This window comes from Brassica napus, chromosome A9 (genome assembly GCF_020379485.1).
Source record: "Brassica napus cultivar Da-Ae chromosome A9, Da-Ae, whole genome shotgun sequence".
In the NCBI taxonomy this organism is placed as follows: Eukaryota; Viridiplantae; Streptophyta; class Magnoliopsida; order Brassicales; family Brassicaceae; genus Brassica; species Brassica napus.
Genome location: NC_063442.1, coordinates 18,179,109 through 18,205,864, shown reverse-complemented (window position 1 = coordinate 18,205,864; position 26,756 = coordinate 18,179,109). Strand labels below are relative to the sequence as shown.

General features: G+C 32.1%; 3 protein-coding genes across 4 annotated transcripts; 2 read left to right on the top strand and 1 right to left on the bottom strand.

The window, feature by feature from the left end:
* Nucleotides 1-4,495, bottom strand: LOC106422370 (eukaryotic translation initiation factor 3 subunit A). 2 transcript variants are annotated; one of them, XM_013863161.3, is made up of 14 exons: nucleotides 4,392-4,495; nucleotides 4,147-4,239; nucleotides 3,587-4,068; nucleotides 3,295-3,510; nucleotides 2,846-3,214; nucleotides 2,733-2,762; nucleotides 2,420-2,647; nucleotides 2,171-2,332; nucleotides 1,841-2,062; nucleotides 1,534-1,740; nucleotides 1,252-1,458; nucleotides 1,095-1,175; nucleotides 801-1,002; nucleotides 1-696 (listed from the first exon to the last, which is right to left on the bottom strand). In XM_013863161.3, exons 2-14 carry the CDS (start codon nucleotides 4,190-4,192, stop codon nucleotides 242-244), a joined length of 2,907 nt encoding a protein of 968 aa, XP_013718615.2. In that variant the 5' UTR covers nucleotides 4,193-4,239; nucleotides 4,392-4,495; the 3' UTR covers nucleotides 1-241. The 2 variants fall into 2 exon arrangements, with proteins under 2 accessions (XP_013718615.2, XP_022545628.2); XM_022689907.2 differs by lacking the exon at nucleotides 4,392-4,495 and adding an exon at nucleotides 4,299-4,320.
* A 15,706-nt stretch (nucleotides 4,496-20,201) lies between these two features.
* Nucleotides 20,202-23,524, top strand: LOC106422309 (putative cysteine-rich receptor-like protein kinase 33). The gene is made up of 7 exons (XM_048740834.1): nucleotides 20,202-21,575; nucleotides 21,693-21,845; nucleotides 22,092-22,201; nucleotides 22,292-22,502; nucleotides 22,614-22,851; nucleotides 22,953-23,106; nucleotides 23,188-23,524. Exons 1-7 carry the CDS (start codon nucleotides 20,807-20,809, stop codon nucleotides 23,482-23,484), a joined length of 1,932 nt encoding a protein of 643 aa, XP_048596791.1. The 5' UTR covers nucleotides 20,202-20,806; the 3' UTR covers nucleotides 23,485-23,524.
* A 401-nt stretch (nucleotides 23,525-23,925) lies between these two features.
* Nucleotides 23,926-26,753, top strand: LOC106422294 (cysteine-rich receptor-like protein kinase 34). Its single transcript, XM_013863106.3, has 7 exons — nucleotides 23,926-24,910; nucleotides 25,010-25,138; nucleotides 25,245-25,366; nucleotides 25,442-25,652; nucleotides 25,735-25,972; nucleotides 26,065-26,218; nucleotides 26,297-26,753. The coding sequence occupies exons 1-7, from the start codon at nucleotides 24,070-24,072 to the stop codon at nucleotides 26,621-26,623; spliced, it is 2,022 nt and encodes a 673-aa protein (XP_013718560.2). The 5' UTR covers nucleotides 23,926-24,069; the 3' UTR covers nucleotides 26,624-26,753.
* The last annotated feature ends 3 nt before the right edge of the window (nucleotides 26,754-26,756 follow it).

The window sequence follows — 26,756 nt, the reverse complement described above, 5'->3', positions numbered from 1 at the left end:
TGAACGGTAAGCTAACTGAATAACGAAAGAGAAAAACTCTCTTGGTGTATACTAGAGCAAAAACGAGTCTTCAGAGGTTTTTAAAATCCTCACAAGAGAAAAACATTGAGCATGTTTCATTTAATCCTCAAAGGAACAGAGATTTGGCGCAAAAAAAAAAAGGAGCAGGAGGCTGTGATGTGAAAGATCCAGAGATCACTTTCATTCAGTGCAGATTTGGGACCAAAACAAAGAAAGCAACTCAACGCTGTGCTGGCCTGGGCCGAGAGCTTCCAAACGGGGACCGGCGTTCTTCACCACTTCGCCAAGCATCACCACCACTTGGGCGATCACTGCTGCTACCACTGGTCCACTTGTCAGACCTCTGAGGCGGTCCGCGGCTGGTCCAGCTATCAGATTCTGCAGCTGGTCGTGTGGGCGTTGGAGCTGCTGGACCTGAGGCCTCAGCTGTCTGACGCTTCCACTTAGGAACATATTTACCGGAACCTGATGATGGCGCCACTGCTGATGGTGCAGCGGCAGGAGCAACTGTAGGCTCTGCAGGGCGAGCAGGTGGTGCATCAGTTCCCTTCAACACCTCTTCACGCCTCCGCTTCTCTTTCTCCTCCAGCTCGAGTTCTCTCTGTCTTTGCTTTTCAGCAATTTCATCCAACTTGGCTTTGCGTTCAGCTTGTTCCTTCTTGCGTTTCTCAGCTTCTATACAAGAGTTAAACAAGACAGAAACAAAACAGGAAGGGGGTTATTTACAAAAACTCAAACATCGATGTAAACTGATGTGAATTCATGGAAACATATCTCACCTTCACGCTTGCGAGCTTCCTCTTCTTCCTGCAGCTTTCTTATTCTTTCCTCTTCACATGTCAAATAGTACATCTGCTTCCTCTTGATATCCCTTTCTTGCTTCCTGGCTCGAATTATTTGGCTGATGCGCTCCTCTCTCTCTGTCTTTATTCTGTCAAACTCTGCTTGACGACGACTAATCACTTCCTCTTGGAATTTTTCCTGCACATAGTTTTGATTATGAGTACGCTTACACAGAAAATCATATGAAGAGATGAAGATTCAGAGAAACAATTTAACATTTTATAACTGACCTTAAAATCCAACATTCTGGACAATCTGCTCTTCTCCTTCAAGTCACTCTCATGACGCTCTCTACTGAGTTCAACTTCACGCTGAAAAGGAGAAGAGTGTTTAAGGATCTTATACACTTCAATTCAGAACCGAGTTAAAAGGAATGGGATGTTTTACCTGTTGCTCGCGTTCATAAAACTCTCTTTCCTCTACCAGTCTTCGCTGATATGCAGCTTCAATCACTGGAGCAGCCTCTTCTCTCTTTGCTCGTTCTAAATAATCCATAGTCTTGGCAAGTTTTTGGAGTTTTTTCTCCATTTCCTGCCTTTCCTTGACCTGCTCAGTCAAGGCCATCTGCATCACATTTTGCTTTGTCACCTTCTCCTACATTTTATTTGAACCAATATTAGTTAAACCCAGGGAGCTATAACATCTTACATATTGTGTTAATAAGCTTACCCCATCTAAAAGTGTCTTCTTCTTTCCCTTTTTCATGCGTTTCTCTGTGTCCTCCAGCAACGCCTGAGCTTCTTCAAGCTCCTTCTGCTCTATCTCCCTCAGAATTCTTTGTTTCCTTCTCTCCTGAAGCTCTGCCGCAAGCCTCTTCTGTTCTGCCTCCTCGGTTAGCTTCTGAAGTTTAAGCCGTTTCTGTTCCTCTTCACGTTCCTTCAAAAGTAAAAATCAAATCAAAGAATGAGTATCAAACGAATGACACAACGTTGATAGAGAAGTATGAAACGCAGCCTGGAAAAAAAAAACACAATACCATTTCTAGTTGCTGCCGCTCTTGATCCTCCTTCCTCTTTTCAATGATTGATTTCCGAGCAAGTAGTCTTTTGTGCTCCTTCTCAACAGTATCTGCTAGATTTGGTACAATGCCACCTAGCTTTGATGCTTTACTTGGAACAGGATACAACATAGCTCTTACTTTGTTCAAGGACTCGGCAAAAACAGCCAGGTGATCCTTCAGTCCATCAGACTCAATACCCTAATAGGAAAGCAGTTGACTAAATTTAGTATCTACCGTAGGGTCCAAAGTTAAGTTATACCACTCAATGATGGGCAGTGTTGAACTAAAGCATCAACAGAAGCTTACCAAATTTCCAAAAATTACAACACCCTTCATATGATCAACTTTCATGGCAACAAAGTTGTTCTTCACAGCATCAACAGATATCTTCTCTACCACTGAGAACTCAAAGAAGGGTACCAACTGAGACAAACTCTCAATTCTTATAGTCTGATATATCTTAGACACCTGGAAAAATAATCACAACACACTTTTTTTACATAAACGGGAGAAACCACCGGATAAAAGGGCTAAGATTAAGTTGTAATGATTTACCTGTTGAAGTAGCCTCAGAGTTGCTAGCTTCTCCAAAGAAGGAACATATTGGGAGAGCTGCACTTCGGGTAAAGACGGAGCTGACGACAGCTTCCCACCAGATTTGGATATTTTTTCCAGTAAAGGCTGAATCTTGGAGCCAAGATCAAGAGGGTGAAACTCATGCTCCAGAACATGGAAGAGGTCTTTCACCTCCTGAGACGCACAGCTCAAAACGCCTCTAGAAACCTAATTGCGCAATAAACATGGAAAATCAGATGCCTGCAAGGCGATACATATAATATCAACTGTGATGTGGCTACTAGAGACTCACCAGCTCAGACAGAAGAGCTGACCTTGAAAGCTGGAAAAGAAATGCATGGAACTAGAGTTAACAAATCAGAAATAAAAGGTGAAATATATATAACAATAAAGATCCTATGTTACCATATCTCTGCCCTCGAATTTAGGTTCAAGATTGAATCCAATGAGGTTGGCCATCCTCAAATTGCGTTCCTTCTCATTTTCAAGTTCCATATGGGAAGCACTCTGAGCCCGATCAAACGGTGGCACAGATAACGCGGCCAAAACAACAGATGATGCTATTAGCTGCAAATCCTTTTGGCTCAAGTTCTTGTTGAAATTTTTCTGCAGACTGAACAGCTTGAACCACGCATACGCATGGTAAAGTTGGCTAGAAGAAATCCAGAAGATCTCAGTCAATTTGGAGTAATAGACCATCAACAAAGATGACTTGGGCGTCTTCTTGACCATGCACATTAATCCATATATGTCTTCCACAGAACGGAAAGCTTCCTAGAAAAAAAAAGATACATCAGGAACCAACCACTCTTAGAAGAGACACAATAAGGAGCAAGTGGAAACAAAACACACACCTGCCAAAGTCCAAGCTCAGTAGCAACTTTCAACTGATCAAACCTTGTGTCCTGGTAAAGCTGCAAGCTCTCGGGTGCTGATAAGTCAGGCCTGTCCCTTTGGTCTCTGTATTTGTTCAGGTTCGCCAAATGGTTCCTGATAATTTCACAAAGCCTACGGAACTCTGTTGTTCGCTTGTACTGCTTACAGAACTGGAACGCTTTATGTGCTGTCATCTACAAGAAAATAGACCTTAATCAACTAAAGATTTAAGGAAATGTTCAAATAAGCTTATCCTAGACGAATACTAACCGCATAAAGTGCTTCCAGCTTTGAGTTGTTCCTCAGAATCTCAAGCACTGTTCTGTAAGTCTCCCAGAGAAACTTGAACCAGGGAGTGACCAACTCACGGTCAGATCTATCTTTCCCCTTCTCCCCACTGACGATACTCAGCTGCAGATCCTCAGGCTTTCGGTCAGCTTCAAGGTCATCGACATCAAGAGCCTCGTCCAATGCATCGGCCTGAGAGCGAGCCTGCTCAGCCTTCTCGGTGGAAAGGTGCAGGAAGTGCTTGATAACTTCCTCCAAGGAGCTCACATTAACTTGCTGGCAAACAATACGGTACTGGATCAACCCATCCTTGGCGAAACGGCCCCTCTTCAAGTCGACACAGAGATCAAGATACTTGAACATGATCTTCTCAAGAGGTTTCTGCCACGCTCTGTACCTCTTGGAGGTGATGAGATCGTGAAGTGCCTGGAGGGCATCTTGTTTCTGTCCAACGTTGATCAACTCTGCAAAGACACGTCGTAATATGTCAATCTCATACAACCCTAAAACCAAATCTATGGGCATGTGATTCGTCAACTTACCATCAGCACGCTTCAGTGCGTTCTCAGGTTTGGCAAAATTCGCCATGTTTCAGACGAACAAGCTTGACTCGAAGTAGATACTCTTAAATTTGCCTGAAAGAATCAATAAGGATGAAACTCGATTTGGTTAAAACATATCCGATTCGATTAACTGATGAAAATTCAGAGAAGATGAATTCGATGAGATCCGATGGCAATAGCAGAGAGATCCAATCACTCTCAGGGACACGAAATTTAGCACTAACCTGGTCGCCGTGAAACAAGAGTGGTGAGAAAGAGAAAAAAAAAAGGAAGATGGGGAGAGACTAGGGTTTCTGGTATTAATATGATTGTTGTAAATATGTATTACCAGTATTTGCAGATAACACCACAATCTTTAATAGTTTCGGATAGTCCTCGTTTTGTCTTATTAGGATCAATAAGAACCCAATTATGTAAGCACTAGGTGTTATACAATTGAGCGAGACCAACAGTTTTTCTTTTTATTTTGAGAACAAAATAACATTTACAATAACATTTTTTTTTTGCCGACTAAATTTCATTCATTCAAATCAAAATTACAAAGTTATAACGAAACTGTAAGAACAAATCTTTTCATTAGCTGATATTATTTCCATTTATTGGAAACGATTCAAAAATCATTCCACTACCATACGATGGGCGTATAGGTATGCATATATTGCATTCATTTTTGTTGAACTCCATATCGCATGGATCATGTCCATTTCAACGCTTGGTTTTGTGAAGTCATTGATACAAATTAGTCTATATTTATACCCAAAAGAAAAGTCAGTATTAATGCATGTATTTGATGATAAAGAACATTTATGTTGAGATTGGTTTGACCCATACACCGTTTGTGTGAAAATGATTCTTCCTTGTAAAATGTAAACGGTGAAAAGCTTATGTAAATAAGTTACAAAAAAAAAAAAAAAGCTTATGTAAATGGTCACAAGACTCACAACCACATATCTTGTGAGATAGTGTCATACTCTTCTCGATTCCATCAGAAGCATATCGGTTATAAACACACAGTATCCGAAGGCATATCTGAAAGTCTGAAAGGTTTTGATAATATAAATAGTGTGAAACTAAAGTGTGGTATGGTGTAACTGTGACTAATGTGGTTTGCAGGATATGTGCGTTTTGATAGAATAAACGCAATGCCAGTCTAACATTTTCATTTTTTTCTTGATTCTCTAAGCTCACTTAAAACTTTATGCAACCAATCGATACGACCCGAAGAGCAGCTTAGTCAATATGCCTGATGTGGTGTATGAGCAATTGTTATTCATATAAAAAAAAATTATGCCATGTATACAACTAAATTTTTTGCTTAAAATATGATGCTTTAAGCGGTCGGTTCTCTTGTCTATGCTCCATACCAGCCCTGAATAATGGTTGGTTGGTGAATTTTTTTACTATTTTTCTAGATAAATATTATGAATAATGTGATTTTAAAAATATTTTAGAAGTTAACAAATTTTAAAATAATATAATTGATTTATAGAAATAAATTATTTTTCTCTCTCTCTTAAGTAATATTGTGGAATAAAAATATATTTTGGTGTTACTCTATATAATTTTTCTTATGATTATTCTATTTGAAACCTTTTTGTTTGGTTTGGTTCTTCGTTTAAAATATTCAAAGTTGATTATAAATATGATATATAATATATATAGCTAACTTTTAAATAACTATGTCACAAGACAAATATGGATTTTTAACACATGTAATAAGATAGAAGAACGAATCACAGTTTAACCGGGTGATCCAAACCAGTTTTTAAAACACTCATTAAATGAAATATAATTAATATTTTAGGTTTGATTATTGATATTGTGTGAGTGAAATCAAAACACGTGTAAAAGTCATATGGTATTTTTAAGATCAGTAAACAAAATTTTTGACCTTCCAAAAATTAACGTACCACTTGATCTAGCCTACATGCCCAAATGAACATACGCGAGAGACCCACTAAACATAGACGGTTAGAAAGTTACCAAATATTGTATAATTTATTTTGTTTTAATCAAATATTATTGATTCCAATCAAATATTTAAATCTATCCACTTTCAGTTTTCAATGAAGTAAGATAACTTCTAAATCAAAACTCATATATTACTGATATCTTTAAATATAAAACACACAAAAAAACTACATAAAGAGAAAATAAAGAAAGTATAAATCAAATGAAAAATACATAAAGAATATACAATTTAATGTACCATGAGATTCACCATCCCAACTCCAGCTTCCTTATTCACGAGAATAGCCAATACGTCATGACAGCCAGCAACAATATAACATAACTGCTGATTTTAATTTTACTCTTCCCATCACGTACAATAATTCCAACACAATTGATTGCAGCATTACTATCTCGAGATTATGACTTTAATATTTATCTAAAATAATTATTTTCATTATCTTTTATATTATTTTTAAAAAATTATTGTTTTATATTGAATTGAATTAAAAATAATATAAAATCTTATACAAATTAATTATATAGTTATATATATATATTGTATTTATTTATTTTATTTAAAATTAAATTAAAAATTTTAAAACCTGATTGAAATGGTACAATCATTTGACCCAACTACTATACCAATCAATATCTAGTATTCTGGTGATCACTAATCAAAGTATTTTCTTGTAGACTGAACTGCTTGGCATAGTAGGTTGTTTGATTGTGGTTTGTCGTTTTGGGGATTGCCTTGGCAGACGATGTGAATTGTTAATGTAAGGGATTTTCTTTCTTGTGTGAGATATTGCTTTTGTTGTATATTGGAAATTTTCCTTATTTTTGTGTCTTTTGTTGTCAATTGAGTATTGTTTTTTTTTTTTTAATCTGAATTCATTTTAATTCAATTTTTTAATAAAAAGTATATAATGACCCATAAATTTCTCTCAATAAATAAGCTTAATTACACCCACGTTTATAATGCAGACAAATCTCAATAGCTAATTCTAACTAAATAGTTAAATGTTTTATAGATTTGTTGATATCATTAAGTATTTTGATAGATTTGGCTGCCTCCAACCAATGTTTGTTCAGTTCTTTTTTCTCATGGTTTCAATTCATTTTTTTTCTTAACTAATTAAAACCTACTATTGATTTTTTTTTTTTTGAAAAAGATGTTTTCTTATATTTGCTCGCTCAGCTTACATACTGTTTTTTTTTTCGATATACTAATTGAAAAACTTGGCTCATTATTTTAATATACCTTTTAGTTTTGCTAATATAGTTATAGTGGAATTCTCTTTAATTAGTTATCCAATTGTATTTATGTTTTTTGAAAACTCATTTATAATTTATTTAGCTTATTTTAGTTCGTTTTAACAAACAATACATATTTGTGACAAAATACTACAGATATATATTAATCACATAAATAAAATTATTCTGTGCTTTCAAAGTATTCACTTTATTAATTTATGTAACGCATTATAAATAATTATTGATAATAAATATGATTTATTTACATATATATTATTATAATAATAAAAAAAAAATCTCTATTAAAAATATTTTTTGATCCACGACCAGTCGCATGCTTTCTTTTCCTTGATAAATCGTAATGCAAAATTTATAACAGATAAGGAACAGAGCAATAGTTTGTAGCTGAAGGCGAGAAGAGTTTTGTAGAAGTTGGAATCTTGTTGATGTAGTGCTCTATAGGCCGCCAGTGAAGGTGAGTGTAGTTGGCGGCTGTTTGTTTTGTCATGGTCATCGTTAAATAACATGAAGCTGATTGGAATTTAAATCATTAGAATCATAAGTTACATTGAGTCTAAGGCAGCCAAATGAAAGGAAAATATCTTATTACAGAACCAAAAATCATTATCACAGAAAGCAGAAGAAATCGATGACTAATACTTGTTAAGAAAACCGCCAGAGATCTGCGATTCTAAACCCAGCAACGCCACCAGGCCCTCCCGTTGCTGCATGTTAAAGTATGAAATAAAAAGAGCAAATACATAAGGAAATATGTTTCGAGTATGACTTGGAGAATATTATACCTTGAGATTTATTAGACAATGATTTTCCAACATAATAAAACAGCTGTTGACAACCATCACTTTGAGACAGTGCTCGGCCCGGACTTGCTGAAGCCAGAAAATCCTTGACCCTTTCTCCACACGTTTTTAGTGACGCACTCCAGAGATCTAAGCATCATAACTTATTTCAGATGGAATCAGTTTTTTTCAGTAAATTTAGAGATAAGAAAACACAAGTGTAAAATAGATTTTGCACATAACAATAATATCATAAGTTTAATGCTGGCATTACTAAATTCATAAGAAGGCAAATCTCTAGACATTGCATCAGGAGAAACGTAATAACCATGTGAAGCCTCAGACAAGATCTTAAGATTTTAAGCAACAATAGAGAATGGAATAGATGTTACACAAACACATATTTTTTTTCAAACACATACTTTTCACTATATGAAGTTCATTAATACGCAATTTGAGAGAGCACACAATACAGTACAACGATGACATACATATGCTAGATCACATAGAGAGAGCGGCTGAACAAACCAGACGTAATGGAAGCTTACATTCGGAACCCACTGGTTGCTAAACTTGGGAACTCTACCGCATCTGTTCTTATGCCATTCCGATCTATAATCACATTACCTCCAGGGAAGCTTACACTCGAGTTTGAGGAGCTCTGTTTCTGGAGCACAATCAATGGAGTTGATAAGATTTATAAGAAGCTGCTCAAGTACGGCCCATGATTTATACATTAACTACACAAAAGGATAGAAAGATTCGACCTTTTTGGATTTCCAGAGTTGTAGAACCCAAAGCAAATGCAGGAGGAGCAATCTCCACCACGTCGGAATCCATTGACGACCTGCCAAAGATTTATTATTTATGGTTCACAAAAAAAAAACTAATACAAAAGCTATAAATCTCAAAGCTGTAGATCCTCATCGTTCCAAGACACACTTATTTATAGCGACACCTTCGATCTGTTACAAATGCGGATCGTCAATGAGAGTAAATGAGATGGAGTGGGAAGAGAGGTGGGGTAAAGCTTGATGACCAAATTAAAGATCAATTTCAATGAGAAGCAATACGTTACAGTGAGGAGCCGAAATCGGAGACGATGGAAAGAGGACGGCGAAGATCGCAATCTCAAAGAAACACCAAACCTTAACCACAAACGGGCTTGGGATATCATTAAAGCCCAATAAATCAAAAACGAAATCCCTTTCCTGAATCAAAGTTTCACGCGGAAAAAACGAAATCCCCTCTCCCTTCGACACGTGTCAACAAAACAAACAGGGTCTGCTGACGTGGCTTCACCTGGAGCCTTTCTGAGCTACTTTATTAGTATAGATTTATTTTGTTTTATATATTCTAGACTTTTAGTTATTAGATTTTTTGGATATTTTGTTTTTGTCAGTAATTTTGAAAATCAAATAAAGATATTTCAGTTTATAAAATAGATTTAAATATTTGAAAATCAGATTTTGGTTTAGTTAGAGAATTAGATATAAATACACATCAACTGCTCTGAATATTTTAGTTATATCTATATACATTAATAAAATAAATAAATATATTTGGATAACTGTTAAAAAGAGTTAATGCACAAACATTTAAATTAAACTCAGTCTAAATGTTAAGCAAAAAAAAAAAATCAGTCTAATTTGTATCATGTGAGTAAATAAACTAACTAAACACGCACATGAATTATCAATAACGCACCATATATAACTCAAGCTAATTTGTATCATGTGCGTTATTGTAAAATTTAGAACAAATATTCTTTTTCATCAAAAAAAATTTAGAACAAACAAAAAGTTTTATTTTCTGTTTTAGACAAGTACGGTATTTTACATGAAACTAGATTATGACCCGCTCTTTAAAAGGCGAGTATATTGTCTGTTTAAATTTTTTTGAGAAATTTAATTTTTATATTTGTGTTTTTTTTGTAATCATATTTGTGTTTGATATTAATTTAATTTAATATAATTTTTGGTAATTTTTTTTGTCAAGTTGCATAAAAATACACTTGTACTATATGCATTTCAGAAATCAATCTACTCTATTAAAATAGAGTTCTATTTGAAATTACCATGGCATGTTTTTAATTTGGGCTTATTAAACAATGTTGTGACTTAATATTAAAACTAGATTTTGACCCGTGCAACCGCACGGGTGTTTGTTTTCATTTTTCTATACATAAATTATTGTTTTAGAACATAAGTGGTATATATTTTAAATGTTAATCATATACTTAAATATTTATATAACTATTTCAAATACAATAATTTTATAATTTACATGTTATAATTAATTAATTGTTTAAACCTTATGTATTTGTCACTTCTTATTATATATTTATCTTATTGTATTTTCATTTAGTTATTAAGCAAATTAATATATTCATGAGAAAATATATTTAAAAAATATTTTATATTTAATTTATACTAAATTCTGACCCGTATTTCAAAACAGGATTTCTTTTTACCAATATTTTTATGCTTATTCATTTTAGATAATTTATTATTGTATATATAAAAGTGTAAGATATGTTAATTTTTAGACATGTATTATATAGTTTGTTAATTTTAAGCCGTTCTATCATCATATTATATTTTAAATAAATAGTTTATATTTATGAAAATAAAATTTATATTTATCAATTGAATATAATTTTATCATATTTATTTTAGTATAATAATTATATTTTAACATGATCATAACTATAAAAGTAGACAAAATATGATATAATTTATTTATTTTCATTTATAAACGATAACTTAAAATACATTAAGTTATTGTTTAAATATTACACAGATTTATTAGAATTTTTAAAATATAATATATAAATATATATTATATTTAAAATGAAAATATATTATGATTAAAGTAGTTACAAAGATTTTATATTATTAACTTTAAAGAAACACATGTTAATTTTTATACATGTATTATATAGTTTGATAATGTTAACCCATCTTACCAACATATTAGATTTTATTTTTGAACATACATATTTTATAATTACGAAAATAAAATATATAAATATATAAATTTAATAAAATTTTATTATATTTAGCTCAATATAATAATTTTAATTTAACATGATTGATTATGATTATATAATAACTAAAATATTATACATTTTTTTTATTTTTCATTTTATATAACTGAATATATTAATGTATAATAATATTTTAAACTAATTTCGAAATTAATGAAAATATTTAAATATAATTTCAAAAAGTAAGATCTTGTAAAAATCTTTTTAAACAGTTTTGTTAGAATTTTAAAATAAATATATTTATATTTAAAATGAAAGGATATCAAAAGATACTATGATTAAAATATTTTAAAATTATATTTATTATTAGTCTGAATTAAAATATAGTATGAATTTCTATGAATAGGTCCATTAGGTCCATTTAAAAAAAAATCACATATGAATCAAGGTTGTGACTTCTGTTTTAATATATAAGATATGTTTCATATACAAATTTATATGGTAACCAACATACTTAAACTAAAGGGTGTTTTTCAAAACCAACCCATATTTTCAAGTCAAATCCAAAACCAACCCTTTTTTTTTTGTCCATACTATTCATCAATAAAATTTCCATACTATCCTTATGTTTTTGAATTATTCACAAAATTGTCATTTTTATTTATTTTTTTATTAATTTCGAAATTAACAAAAAATCAAATACACCCTAACCATTTCTTCTTATTTACAAAAATGCCATCATCATCAATTTTTCCAACCACCATGAACCACCATTTTTGAGCTCTAAAGCTCTAGAATTCAATTTTCAACCACTTTTTTTCTCATTATAACCCAAAAAACTTCATTTTCTCTCATCTCCTCTACATTTCCATCTAAAAACTCTCATAACTATCATTTTCATAATCACAAACTTCATATTTTCGAGTTTCTTCATTAGTGAATCGTTAAAGATGCTTCTTTTTGCTCATATTTGGAGTTTGGACGGTTGAAAAGGTTGGAAACAAGCTTTACACATGAAAAATGTAACTATTTACATGGTTTTCGTTCTTTTTCAGATCTGTGTCGCGACGGTAGACTGTTTTGTATGTCTACGCCTCCGTGGAGACTTACGATGCAGTCTATTTGTCAACGCACGGGTTAGTTTTGCAATTGAGCAGACAAATTTTTTTTCTAACGCAGACTTCCCCAGTAGTCTCCGTCTTTACCTTTGACAACAAAAATAAAACTTTCGGTAGACTTACTAAGACGTCTACCTAAAAGAGGTTAGTTTTTCATTTGACCGAACTTTTGACTTTTCAAAATAGACTTCAACGGAAGTCTACAAAATGTAGACTGCCAACAAAGTCTATAAAAGGTCAGTTTTGCATTTGACCAAAACTTTGACTTCGTGGAATAGGTTAGTTTTGTGTTTGACCAAAAAGTTTAAAAAGCAATCAAAAATTTATTAAATTGTAGACTTCATATGCAGTCTTCTTATCTTAAAAAAAAAATGTAGACTGCGTATAAAGTCTACTTTTTTATTTTGGTCAAATGCAAAACCAACCCGTCGGATTTGAGAGTAGACTTCACAAGAAGTCTACACACCCGTAGACGTTCATTTTAATCTACTGATTTGAAGTCAAACTTGGTCAATTGCAAAACTAACCTCTTTCAAAAAAATTCAAACATGTAGACTGCATATGAAGTCTAGTTCTGAAAGTCAAATCTTGGATGAATTCTGGTCAATTGCAAAAAGTAACCTTTTTAAATTGTAGACTGAAATGAAAGTCTACATGTACAAAATTACAACTTTTATTCAACTATAGAAAGCAACCCGTAAAATGGTCAATTGCAAAAACCAACCCAAAGAGTAGACCTATTTGACAGTCTACGTCTGTAAACTGAAAAGAACGTCAACATCTTCAGAGACTAAATATTAAGTCTTCATAGAAAAATCTATAAAAATGTGAATTTGTGTATTATTCATTAAATTTTTTCTAGTTTTTTTGTTTGACAGTGTGTGTTAGTTAATCCTAATGGGTTTGAGTGATTTTGAAAATAATTTTTTTTTTATAATTATGAAGGTATAATTCATTTGATTTGACAATGTTGTTAGCTAATAATTGTAGACGTATTTCTAAGTCTTCGTTTATAGTTTTGCTAGTAAGGCTGAGCTTGTTTCAAAGCTGAAGTCGGTGACTGTGGAATATAATTTTACATTTTCAGCATATAAGACAACAAAAACTCTGTATGTGGCTAAGTGTCGTGTTCAAGGATGTGGTTGGAAACTTAGAGCGAGTGTGAAGTATGGGCCAAAGACATTTTGGGTGACAAAATATTCGAAAAAGATGAAGAATCGGAAAGGTTGAAGAATGTTCCTTGTGCATGATGGCTGTACACATGGTAAACTTCTTGAAATGACACAAGAAGATTATGATCTGGACAACAAAATTGAGAAGATGGTGCTAACCTATTCCTTACCAAACATCATTTAAAACAAATGACTCCGAATAGGAATATACTCCTCTTATGCCTGTCACGAATAATCGACAAGTACGGAACTTGATCGAGTTATCTAAGACACACTTTGTACGCCTTTGTGTATCAAGCCTGCGCCAATACACTAAAAAAATTTGGATTGACTATATGTTAAATAATAAGTGTAGACGTTTTTGTAAATCTACAAATGTAGACTGCAGTTGAAGTCTACGTCGTAAATTCTATTAAAAGTGTATTTGTGTATTATTCATCATATTTTTTCATGATTTAATTATTTTACAGTGTATGTTAGTAAAATTTTAATGGTCTTGGATGAATTTCACAATTTAATGTGTTATAATTATACACTTGATACTTATTGCAAATTGTTTTGATTAGTATTATTCTTGAAAATTTTTGGGAAAATTTTGTATAGATTTTCTTCTTCTCACATGTGTGTTAGTTATTATTTTAGCTTATGGTGGTTTTACTTGTTTGGTTGGTTAGATCTTGTGAAAAAATTGATATCTAACAAAAAATTAATAATATCATACAAGTGAAAACAACTAAAAATGAATACAATGTTTATAGATTATGCATTAAAAAATTATTTAAAAATTAATATTTTATTATGAAAGTTATTACAGAGCAATATATTAAAAATTATTCTTGAGTATGTTTGATTTTTCATAATCTTGATGCTTCAAATAAAGTCTTGGAAAAAGTACCTGCCAAATAAGATAGAGTTATGAGAAAAACATAAGATAAAAAATAAAATCATATTTTAGTAGACTTTTTATTAAGTCTACGTAAAGTTATTGTTTAGTAGACTTTAGTTGAAGTCTACACTAATGGAAAATTTTCATATTTAAAAGTGTGCATTTAGAAAATTTGAAAATACTTTGTTCTGGAAAATATTTCAAAAATGGTTTTTTGTCATCCTTGTAACAAAGCAAAAAGATAATGTATGAATCTATAAATTTAGTTCATTATAAACACAAAATATCTTATAATGAATATATGGAAAGCTTACATTTTTGGGAAGATGATTTGAAAATATTGGAAGAGAATACCTGCAAAATAAAATAAAATTTTAAAAAATAAGATAAAAATTAAAATCATATTTGAGTAAACTTCTAATGAAATTTGCTTAAAATTCAAGGCTAGTAGACTTCATTTGAAGTCTACCAGCCGTAAGTTTTAAGTAGATTTCAAATGAAGTCTACTCTATCAAAAAAAATAGATCTGAAAAATAATACATTAAAAATATGAAATAAGTTTAAATCTAAAAAACTTTTAAAAATATGATTTAATAGACAAAATAGTTATAAATTAAAGACATATTAATATGAATTTTAATATGTAACTTTATTTGAATATAAATACTAGAACACATATTTTAAATCTATAGATGTAAACCTTACATTTCTAGGAGGAGAAGAGAACAACTATGGAAGAAAATACCTGCAAAATAAGATAAAATTATTAAAAAACATAGAAAAAAAATTAAAGTCATATTTTTGTAGACTTCCAATGAAGTCTGCTTAAACTTTATGGTTTAGTAAACTTCATATGAAGTCTGCAAGCTTTAGTAAACTTCTTTAGAAGTCTACACTGTCTGATAATTTTCAGATCTGAAAAAATCTATATATTTTGAAATGTGAAAATAATTTTAAATCTGAAAATACTTTACATAATATAATTTATAAGGTAAACTAGTAGCAAATTAATGTAGAGAGCTTGATCTATAAATTTATTTGAATATAAACATGTAAATACATATTTAAAATCTATTAATCTAAAACTTACATTTTTAGAGGAGATGATGAAATCCATGAGTGATAATACCTACCAAAAAAAGATAATATTGTGAGAAATAAACATAAAATACACATTTAAAATCTATAGATCTAAAACTTACATTTTTTAAAGGAGAAGATGAAAACCATGAATCATAATATCTAAAATGACAAGAAATATTGTGAGAAAGACTTGAGAAAATTTTAGAGAGAAAGAAGATAATGAGAGAGATTTAGAAACAATTGAGAGAATTTTAGAGAGAAGAGAGAAAGTTTTAGAGAGAAGGGAGAGAGTTTTAAGAACTTGTGCAGCCACTTTAGAGAGAGATTGAATAAATTTTGTTTATATAGGGAGACAAAAATGTAACTAGGTTAAAATTTACGATACTGTAGACTTCGTTTGAAGTCTACTAAAATTAAAATTTTGGAGTAGATCTTACTATAACATAGTAGACCTTTTTGGAAGTCTACTATAATAATTTAATTATTGTTGTTTATTCTTTATTATTTTAATAATTTTAATATATGATTTATTAAATTTATTTCTTTATTTTTTAATAGTTATAGTATATGATTTCACTTTTTTATTCTTAAGGAACTTAACTTAGTTTAAATATAATGATTTTTTGTAAAACAAATTGAAAAATATAGACTGAAAAAGACGTCTTCAGATAAATAGACTTTATTGTAGGTCTACGAAACCCTAAACCACAAATATCAAACCCTAAATGTTTTGCTTGATAATCAAAAAGTCTCATTTATACAAAATATAAACTACTAAACATTAATATGCAGATTTAAGTTAATAAAACAAAAAAAAAACAAAATCTAAAATCTAACCCTATGAAATCAACTACTAAAAGACATAACATGTTAGAACCTTTTGTTTCTAAACTATGAACATAGTCTAGCACATGATAACCAAATTAGTATATATTCTTCAAAATTGTTCGATTATATGAAATTTTAATTTATTTACTTCATATTATCCATTATATTGATGATTAATTAAAAATATCACAATAATTATTTTTATACATTTTCAAAATTAAATTAGTAGACCAAATTAGAGTGTAGACTACAAAACAAGTCTATAAAGTAGACTTCGTAGGAAGTCTATATATATGTAGACTTCTTTTATTACGTGTAGACTTCCAAAGGATAGAAACGTAAAATACATTTATGTTTTTTGTTTGGTCATAAGGGTGAAATAGTACTTTCACTACTCCTTTAGGTTGGTTTTGCATTTGACTGAAAGTGGGGTACACTTTTACATTTGACTTGAATATTTGGGTTGGTTTTAGCAAATGTCCCTAAACTAAACCAATCTTCATTTAAACCACCATTTAAAAATTCGGTTTAAGTTTTGGAACTGTTCAAATTGTGTTTCATTAATATAAAATATACTCTGTTAATTTGGTTAGTCAATATTTAGTTATATGAACAATCATAATCGTTCCCAAAATTTACCAAAACTTCCAAAGCTACGTATTACATCATCAACACCACAATGCTTATCAAATCTAGATAAACAAAAAGGCAATTCGTTCAACTAGAACTCTGGCAATAACAGTTGTCTTGGAGTCGATAACATATATCTCTTCAAGGTTTAACAAAAATTCAGAGTCATTTAACCCTGAATTCTGATCCTGCTTTATCAAGAAAATTTGCATATGAATGACCAAGATGAATAACTTTTGTCTTTGAGTCAATAACAAAGATCTCTTCAAGGTCTCACAAATTCAGGATTGATTAATCCTCTGTTCTAATAATGCTTTGTCAAGAAAACCTGCATATGAATGAACAAGATGAAGATGAAAACAATAGAATATCATTTTTAAAAATGTTTTACATCGACAATTAATTTGTATATTTATATATACAATTAAAAGATTTTATGTTGCATCATAATAGTGGAAAATTATATGTTTCATACAGTAACCATCATTTTATATTAATGAGTTAGTCTAAGAACATTTTAAAAATACATAAAATATGTGAAAACGTTTTAGTATCTATGCATATTGTATAAACTTGCTACATTGATGGAAAGAAGATACAGAACAATTGACACTTTCTTATCTGTTAAATGGTTGCTACAAAAACCTCCCTAAATTTCTGGTACGATTCTAGATATCTTAACAATTAATTTAAACTCAATATTTTCTGAACAATCATTAATATCATTAATATCTTGACAAAATATCTTAGATTTTACCTAGATTACGTAGTAAAATAAATTACACTATTAAAAATATTTTTGATGAAACTTTTCATTAGCACAAACGAACCATAAACAACGTAAAAATTCTTTTTTTTCAATTGGCTCCTTTAAAACTTATCACCTTGCTAAAAGGCGTAAAGCACAAACGAAAACGTAAAAAAATGAATCATTTTTCAATGGCTCCTTTAAAACCTATCACCCTTGCTAAAAGGTTGTAAATTTGAAATTAAAATTATTTAATATCATATATATCATAGTTATTATAAATAGTGATCTAAATTAGAAAATATTATCATCTATACCAGACACACAAATTTCAAAAAAAATCTTAAATCTTACAAATATATATTTAATTTTAAAAAATACATCAAATAAAAAGGTAAAATTTACAAAACGGGTTGGAAATTTGGTAAAGTTATGTATTAGATATATATATTTACTACAAATAAAAACAAATACAAATGAATAGTATAAAATAAGATAGTATCAATATAATTTTCAAATTTTTATGATTCTAACAAACTAATTAAACATGTTATGATTTAAAACAATTAGCATGTATCATGTTTATCACAAAGAAAGTAAAAAAAAATAAACTACCACTATAATAAAACTTAAAAAGACAAATAATATTTTTACTAAAAATATATTTACAAAATAATTCCGCCCTTGAAAATGGCGGGTAAAAATCTAGTATACTATTAGAACATGAACATGCCCCATTAATAATAGTTGTGTCCAATTTTTTAAAAAAAAAATAACATCTAAATATAACTGCTTATATAACTTTATCAATACTATATTAATTTTTACGGCAGTTCCACAAATTCTAAAATCCTACTTTTCAGCACAATTTGATCGCCACTTCGTTAAATAACACGTGAACAAAAATTAATAAAGCAGTTCCATAACCACTAATGTCCTATTTCTAAGGACACGATGATATAAAACTCCTATTTTTCAATTAACCAAATCTATCCTACTAATCTCAATTTCTAATTTTGTATATTTTACGTAACCACCTTCTACAACCAATTAAACTCCTATTATAAAGACAACAATTTTTGTAAATGGCAAAACATTTTGTAGATAATTTGGGTGTATATGAGAATAATGATTCAGGTTTTGTTGAATAAGCACAGGATCATTAGTTAATTTTTTGCTCTCCAAGGAACTCCAAATAATATCTTATATAAACCCAAGTAATTTGTTTTTCTCTCTTGACAACAACCCAAATAGTTTTTAAACCAAAACCTATCAAATTTATATTTATGGAACCAAAAATGTTTAATTTTAAAATAAAATAGATACTATATTTTCAATATTGATTCTATTACAAAAACTAATAAGGTTGCATACTATATATGTATGATTGTGCATATACATGTTGACAATAAAATAGGTTGGTTATTTTACAACTCACATGAGTTGTGGCAAGTGTAGTAAAAAAAATTATGTACTCATATTTGTATTGTTTAAAATTATGTTTTAAAAGAAATAATATTTCTTTTTCTAATATCAATATTATTTGTGTAAATTGTTTTTAATGAAATCACATTACATACAAATATATATATTTTCCTTCTAAGAAAATATAGATATAAAGAAAGTATTTTATTACTTCAAAAGTGTATTTTATGTTATTTTTAAATATAATATTACTATTTTGTGAACTTTTGTTTTATGAAATCATATTATATATACATATAGTTTCGTTTTTAAATTTTTTTAAATTTATAAAAAAATTTCCTTTTTATTATATGTATATGTTTTTCGGAAAATTTTAAAAAAGAAATTAAATAAAAATAAATAATAGTATTTTAAATGTAATATTTTTATTTGATTAAGGGTATCAGTATAATCAATCATCGTAAGAGTGAACGTGAGAGCGACACATAGGAATCTGATTTCTCAAATAATATTATAGAGATTGAATAAATTAGAAAATATTCCTTTAACAATAATACAAATAATTTTCATATTTTTAATTAAAATTAAAACATAATGGCATTGTTGTAAATATTTTTAAAAGCAAAGGGGATTTAAAAAAATGTCTTATATGTTTTAATAGTACAGTCACAGATGTTTTCACTGTGGGTTCTCAATTAATAGTATGTAAGCTAAAAAAACTTAATTAGAGACCTAAACCTATTTGCAAAGTTCATAAATTAAGTTCATAGACTCTGATGGTGTACTTGAATATAGTCAAGGGTTTGTTGCATTGTTTGCTGCTAAGCTTGAGATCATGGAACCATGTTACACTGTCAAGGATAGGTGTGTAAAACCTAACCAATTTGATTTTGTAACTTTGTTTGGATTGGTTTATTGTTTGACTATTTCTCTGTTTTTTAAAAAATTATATTCGGCTATTAAAATAGTGTTAACATGGTTTTATGGCCATAAAATGGTGTTAACATGTGTAAGGATCAATGATGATTACTAACCTTATGTTTCTTGTCTAGGGACGCCTCATGTCGGAAAGGCGACCCTAGCGTTGGCCTAGGCTAGATTGTTCTTCCTCATCGCTTCACCACTTGAGGCGCTATTTTTAACACATGTTAGGTTTTCAAAGTGAGTGCCGACAATGATATTGTTTCTTTTTAGTCAAGTTGAATGATTCTGTCAACAATGCCTCAGGCAAAAAAAAAAAAGGTTTTGTATTACTGTTTATGTTAGTAGCAATAAGAAAATATTGATGGTGTCAAAGTATTATATATGTTAGTCGTTGAGATTGCTCAATTTGCTGAAAAAATAATAAGAATGTCTATTGGAGGTATCAAAGTACTGTTATCGTAAATCTATTGGCTAGACTGAATCATTCATTTGACTAAAAAGATTGAGACTTTCTATATTAACGAAACAAATGCTATATAACCTATAGCTCATATGATCCTCTCTCTCTTCATCACCCTGCTTCGTTGTGTGAGTTCAGGAGAACCATTCAACAAACATCGTGGGGGGTCTGGGTGCATCTCACATGGTAAACATATTTGAAACTTCAACAGTATTTTTATTAACATAAACACATCAGGTATTTGCTATGATTGGCTCTCTGATTTTGTCTATCGTTTGACTCAGCTTTAATAATACCACTGACAACTAAATTTTGCAACTTGCAAACAGAACTCAACTGCTATTAAAATGCGACAAAGTGGAAAGACATATGCATATACTAACCCAAAGCATAAACATGAGAATGGCCGAGAAGATTTCCTTATTGATCTTCTTGTTTGTCCTCAGTAGCAGAATTACTGTTGTTTCTTCACAACTATGCGATGGCACTGGGTCTTTTGGAGAAGGTAGCCCATATGCTATTAACCGCGAAAAAATCCTCTCATCTCTTGCTGCTAATGTGAAGATGCCCAACGGTTTCTACAACGGTTCGAAGGGAGATCGTCCTGACTCTCCTGACCGAGTATATGCAATGGCAATGTGCATAGATGGGAGTGACCCAGAGGTATGCTCGGAATGTCTCAGGGTTGCGACTAACTTGTTAATACACAACTGTAATAACGAGAGTGAAGGATTTATATGGTTTCCGTATAAAGCCCTTTGTTTTGCACGCTTCTCTAACCGTTCGTTTGTTGGAACCCATGATACGCACCTGCTTTATTCGGAGCACAGCATTGGGTTATCGAGGTTAACAGAGTTTGAAGAAAACTTTAGCAATTTAACAGTTGGTTTGATAGCTGAAATTTCTAGTGGAAAAAAAGCTTCAACTAAAGTGGAGGCCTTGACAAAGTTCCAGTTACACGCATTAATGCTATGCACTCTGGATCTAAATTCAACTGAGTGTTCGGCCTGTCTTCGAGAAAGTGTTGGTGCTTATCATAAGGATGAATACCTCATTCGGAGGCAAGGAGGCGTCATTGCATATCCAAGCTGTTTCTTCCGGTGGGATTCGTATCCCTTCAGCGGAGGTTTCAATCGAAGTAAGTCGTCACACTACAAAAAGATAAAATAAAATAAAAACATTCCAAGAACTTCTCAAAACCTATAATTTTTTTTTATATATTTGAAACTGTAGATTCAATCACTGGATGATAAAGTTTCTTCTTCTATACTAGGTAGCAACAAAACCTCAACGGTAATGTTTGTGGCGGTTGTTGTTCCCATCGTCGCTATCTGCTGTATACTGTTTGCTCTAGTGGTAATACTAGTTATCAGAAGGAGAAGGTCTAACCCACCGCCTGACTTTGCAAGTAAGTTGATTCATGTTTTTCCTCATCATGTTCTTTTTTAATTGCTTTCATAAAAGAAACAAGACATATACTGCTTGATCTGGAGAACGAATATGAGTTTTGGATAGAAATAATGACCTCATTGCTCATGTCAATTGCTCTATCTCCGTGTAACTTTTTACCATATAGCCAATGATTATAAGGTTGAGCTTAGAAGATGTTCTGGTGGATGACATCTAAAAGTTAATAGTGGTACACGTGTTGCAGATGTACCTAAAAACTCACTGCAATACGATTTGAAAACGATTGAAGCTGCAACGTGCACATTTTCCAAGAGAAACATGCTCGGTGAAGGTGGATTTGGAGAAGTTTTTAAGGTGATCTTCTTCTTTTTCCACCTTTGATATTTCTCTTTTAACTGTGTGCATGTGATTTACTAATTTATCTACCCTCCATATAATTTGTAGGGTTCACTTCAAGATGGGTCACAAATTGCGGTGAAAAGGCTGTCTAAAGAATCAGCACAAGGTGTACAAGAGTTCAAGAATGAGACTAGTCTCGTCGCAAAGCTTCAGCACAGAAATTTGGTTGGAGTTCTCGGGTTTTGTATGGAAGGAGAAGAAAAGATACTCATTTACGAGTTTGTTCCCAACAAAAGCCTCGACCAGTTCTTGTTTGGTATTTTACATATAACACTCAGATTAACCTTGTGAAGTTATAATGATTATTATTATGTTGCAGTTCTTGAAACTTAGGTTTTTAATATCATAGTTAATGACACTTGTATAGAACCTACAAAGCAAAGCCAGCTTGATTGGGCTAAAAGGTACAAGATTATTCTCGGGACTGCTAGGGGAATCCTATATCTTCATCATGACTCGCCTCTCAAAATCATACACCGTGACCTCAAAGCTAGTAACATCCTCTTAGATGCTGAAATGGAACCCAAAGTCGCAGATTTTGGAATGGCTAGGATTTTAAAGATGGATCAATCTCGAGCCGATACAAGGAGAGTCGTTGGAACCCAGTAATATTCTCTTTTTCCCCTTTATCTCCTATTAATTTCTGACATTCTGTGAACTTTTTTGTCAACGGTAAACTCAATATATTTATTTGTTTTTGTATCAGCGGCTACATTTCTCCAGAGTATTTGATGCATGGGCAATTCTCCAGGAAATCTGATATATTTAGTTTTGGAGTTTTGGTTCTCGAGATTATTAGTGGAAAAAGAAACAGCAACTTCCACGAGATTGACGGTTCCGGAAAGAGTTTGGTCACACATGTGAGCACAAAGATTTAACATTTCTTGAATCTGTAGCCTTTTTTATTTCCAAGGTTTAACTGATTGTTCATTGTTTGGTAGGCTTGGAAGCATTGGAGGAACGGGTCACCACTAGAACTAGTGGATGCGGAAATAGGAAAGAACTATCAGAGTAATGAAGTAGTCAGATGCATCCATATTGCGCTATTATGTGTTCAAGCTGATCCAGATGACCGTCCAGATATTTCCGAAATTATCTCGATGCTCACCAGTAACTCGATCATTTTACAGCTTCCCCAGTCACCAGTATATGAGGGTTCAGAGATGGGTCTACCTCCGATTAAATCTGTTCCTGTTTCTGTAAATGATTCATTGATAAATGAGTTGGTTCCTCGTTGAAGATGGCAGATCATTTTTTTTTTAAATGATGGTTGGTTGGAAAAGGCAGATGATGTTTCTATGTTTTATTTTACAAATGTTGTGTATATGATCTTCGCGTGTCACAAGGAAACTCTGTTTTGAAGATGAGCCAATTGTGTATAATTGTAACCGGTTTCTATTTAGTTTACCACTGAAATAGAAAACCAAAAGAAAATTTTACTGTTTGCTCACTTTGCTTCCCTCGTCTATCTTTTGTTGTGTATTGAAAATATTTTACTTTGGTGGTTGAGATTTATGATTAAGGTTTTTAGTTGCTTAATTTTCCACAGTTATAATATTATTCTATCTGTTCTTAGGTCCATATTATTGGTAAAACTAGTATAGTAGCTTTCATCATTATCAGAGTGGGGTCTCTTTTTTATTTCTTGTCGTTTTGTTTGACCAGCTTGGAGGTTCCGCAGAACTCAACTAATCTGTCATTTTCTAATCTTTTCTCAATGATGATAAATCAGCAGACAAAAGTCCACACAGTATTTGAAGTTGACCTTCTCTAACTTCTAACAATTTAACTCATAAACAGCCTTTGGTTTTGATCTTGAGAGTATGAAGCTCAAGACTTCCTTTTTACCGGTGTTCTTAGTTTCCCTCGTAGCCTTAGATTCTCTTTCTGCACAAGAGATCTGCTTCAATGGATTCTTTAAACCCAACTCTACTTACGACTTAAACCGTCGTCAACTCCTCTCTTCTCTTGCTTCTAATGTCACATCTAACAACGGTTTCTTCAGCTCCTCGATCGGTCAAACCCCCAACAGAGTGTTCATCATTGGCATGTGTATCCCTGGAACCAAACCAGAGACTTGTTCAGATTGCATCAAAGGCGCATCAGACCGCTTATCGCAAAGCTGTCCTAACCAGACAGAAGCTTATACATGGCCAGATTGTTGCATGGTACGTTATTCCAACGTTTCCTTCTCCGGATCACTCCTCATGGAACCATCACAAGCTCTGTACAACACTGGAGATATCGGAGATACTGATGCTAATATGACGGTGTTCGATAGAGTCTATGATGAGTTAATGATCCGTACAATTACTGCAGCTTCAAACGGATCATCATCCTTTGAGCAAAAGTATTTCGCAGCTGAGGTCGCTTCGTTGACCAACTTAGAAACTATGTACGCAATGATGCAATGTACGCCTGATGTTTCTTCAGGGGACTGTGAGTTTTGTCTCGAGAAAAGCGTCGGCGAGTATTCTTCTTGTTGTCGCGGTAAACAAGGTGGTGCGGTTATAAGACCGAGTTGCTTTTTCCGGTGGGATTTGTATCCTTATGCTGGAGCTTTTGATAATGTTACATTGCCACCGGCTCGACCGCAGGCTTCATCTCCGCCACCGCCTTCTTTGAGTCCTCCCGTAAGCGATACGGCAAATACAACCGGCAAAGGTAGAACTTCTTTATATTATTTGTAACAAGAATGTGTGGAAAAGTCAAGTGGACTCTTCTCATTTGCCGTTTTTGTTGGTGATTTCTTTTTTTTTGTAGATCGAAAGATTATTTCAACAGGTATTATTGTGGCAATTGTTGTCCCTGCCGTCATTATGTTGGTACTACTAGTTGTAGGATTCATGGTTTGCAGGAAAAGGAAGTTATACCAAACAAATGAAGTTCGAGGTTGGTTCTCCATGTACCAATCAACTGCTTAACTGTTTTATTTTACAGATTCTTGAAAAAGAAATTAGATGTTAAGAAAGATCTTTTTTTCGCTTTCTTTGTGCAGCTGGTGATGAGATCACAACAACACGCTCACTGCAATTTAGTTTTAAAATGATTAAAGATGCAACTGATACGTTTGCAGACAGTAATCTGATTGGCCGAGGTGGATTTGGTGAAGTTTACAAGGTAATAAGTGGTTTCTCAGCGTGATTTGTTATTTCCCTTTCTGAAATGCAACATTTGATTTATATTTTTTTATAGGGAACTCTTTCAACTGGAACTGAAGTAGCTGTGAAGAGACTATCGAAATCATCAGGACAGGGTGCTCATGAGTTCAAGAACGAAGCCGTTCTTGTGACAAAGCTTCAGCATAGGAATCTGGTTAGGCTTCTAGGCTTCTGTTTGGAAGGAGAAGAAAAGATACTTGTCTACGAATTTGTACCGAACAAAAGCCTCGACTATTTTCTCTTTGGTATGATATATGAACTTATGTACTAATTAATTTTAAGTGCTGTTATAGCTAAATATATCATATGTATGCAATGAACATGCAGATCTTGCAAAGCAAAGCGAACTAGACTGGACAAGACGTTACAACATTATTGGAGGGATTTCTCGAGGGATCCTATATCTTCATCAAGATTCACGGCTTACAATCATACACCGTGATCTCAAGGCGAGTAACATTCTCTTAGATGCTGATATGAATCCCAAGATTGCAGATTTTGGCATGGCAAGGATTTTTGGAGTTGATCAAAGTCAAGCCGACACAAGAAGAATTGTTGGAACATAGTAAACTTTCTTGCTCAAATTGATGATATGAACTTTATTGGTGGTCGATTTGTTATCAATAGGCTAAAAAGGTGTATAACATATTTTTGCAGTGGTTATATGTCTCCGGAATACGCGATGCGTGGCAATTTCTCCATGAAATCTGATGTCTATAGCTTTGGAATTTTGATTCTGGAGGTCATAAGTGGCAAAAAGATTAGCAGTTTCAACCACACTGGTGACTCTGGTGGCAATTTGGTCGCACATGTGAGTATTGATCTTTGAAGTTACATTTGTCTATATGATTAAGCCATATGATTTCATTTACTTGATCACTTGTATTAGGCTTGGAGGCTTTGGAGAAACGGATCACCATTAGATCTTATAGATCCTACAATAGGAGAGAGTTATCAAAGCACTGAGGCTACTAGATGCATCCATATTGCACTATTATGCATTCAAGAAGATCCTGCAGATCGTCCATTGTTGCCAGAAATCATTGTGATGCTCACTAGTAGCACAACTACTTTACCTGTGCCTAGAGCACCAGGATTTTGCCTCCCAAGCAGGCATGAACTAGACACTGATGGCTTGGAGTCTACCCAATCTACAAGCAGGTCTATTACTGGTTCTATCAATGATGCATCGATTACAGATTTCTATCCTCGTTGAAGAAGTTTTTTTTTTTTTGATATTTGAAATGTAATGAATTGGAAGTATATATCAAATATTCTCTAGTTCTTGTCTCTGTTTTACTTTTATCTGACATAAACAGTAATATATCATATACATGTTACATATACAT

What these genes read in the sequence shown, in the direction of transcription:
- LOC106422370 (XM_013863161.3), bottom strand. Translation starts at nt 4,192, where the DNA reads ATGGCGAATTTTGCCAAACCTGAGAACGCACTGAAGCGTGCTGATG. An exon ending in TTGTAATTTTTGGAAATTTG is followed by an intron (nt 2,063 to 2,170) that starts GTAAGCTTCTGT and finishes CTTTCCTATTAG; the next exon opens with GGTATTGAGTCTGATGGACT. An exon ending in GGAAGCTCGCAAGCGTGAAG is followed by an intron (nt 697 to 800) that starts GTGAGATATGTT and finishes ACTCTTGTATAG; the next exon opens with AAGCTGAGAAACGCAAGAAG.
- LOC106422309 (XM_048740834.1), top strand. Translation starts at nt 20,807, where the DNA reads ATGCATATACTAACCCAAAGCATAAACATGAGAATGGCCGAGAAGATT. An exon ending in CCCACCGCCTGACTTTGCAA is followed by an intron (nt 21,846 to 22,091) that starts GTAAGTTGATTC and finishes CACGTGTTGCAG; the next exon opens with ATGTACCTAAAAACTCACTG. An exon ending in CCTCGACCAGTTCTTGTTTG is followed by an intron (nt 22,503 to 22,613) that starts GTATTTTACATA and finishes ACACTTGTATAG; the next exon opens with AACCTACAAAGCAAAGCCAG.
- LOC106422294 (XM_013863106.3), top strand. Translation starts at nt 24,070, where the DNA reads ATGAAGCTCAAGACTTCCTTTTTACCGGTGTTCTTAGTTTCCCTCGTA. An exon ending in CCAAACAAATGAAGTTCGAG is followed by an intron (nt 25,139 to 25,244) that starts GTTGGTTCTCCA and finishes TTCTTTGTGCAG; the next exon opens with CTGGTGATGAGATCACAACA. An exon ending in CCTCGACTATTTTCTCTTTG is followed by an intron (nt 25,653 to 25,734) that starts GTATGATATATG and finishes ATGAACATGCAG; the next exon opens with ATCTTGCAAAGCAAAGCGAA.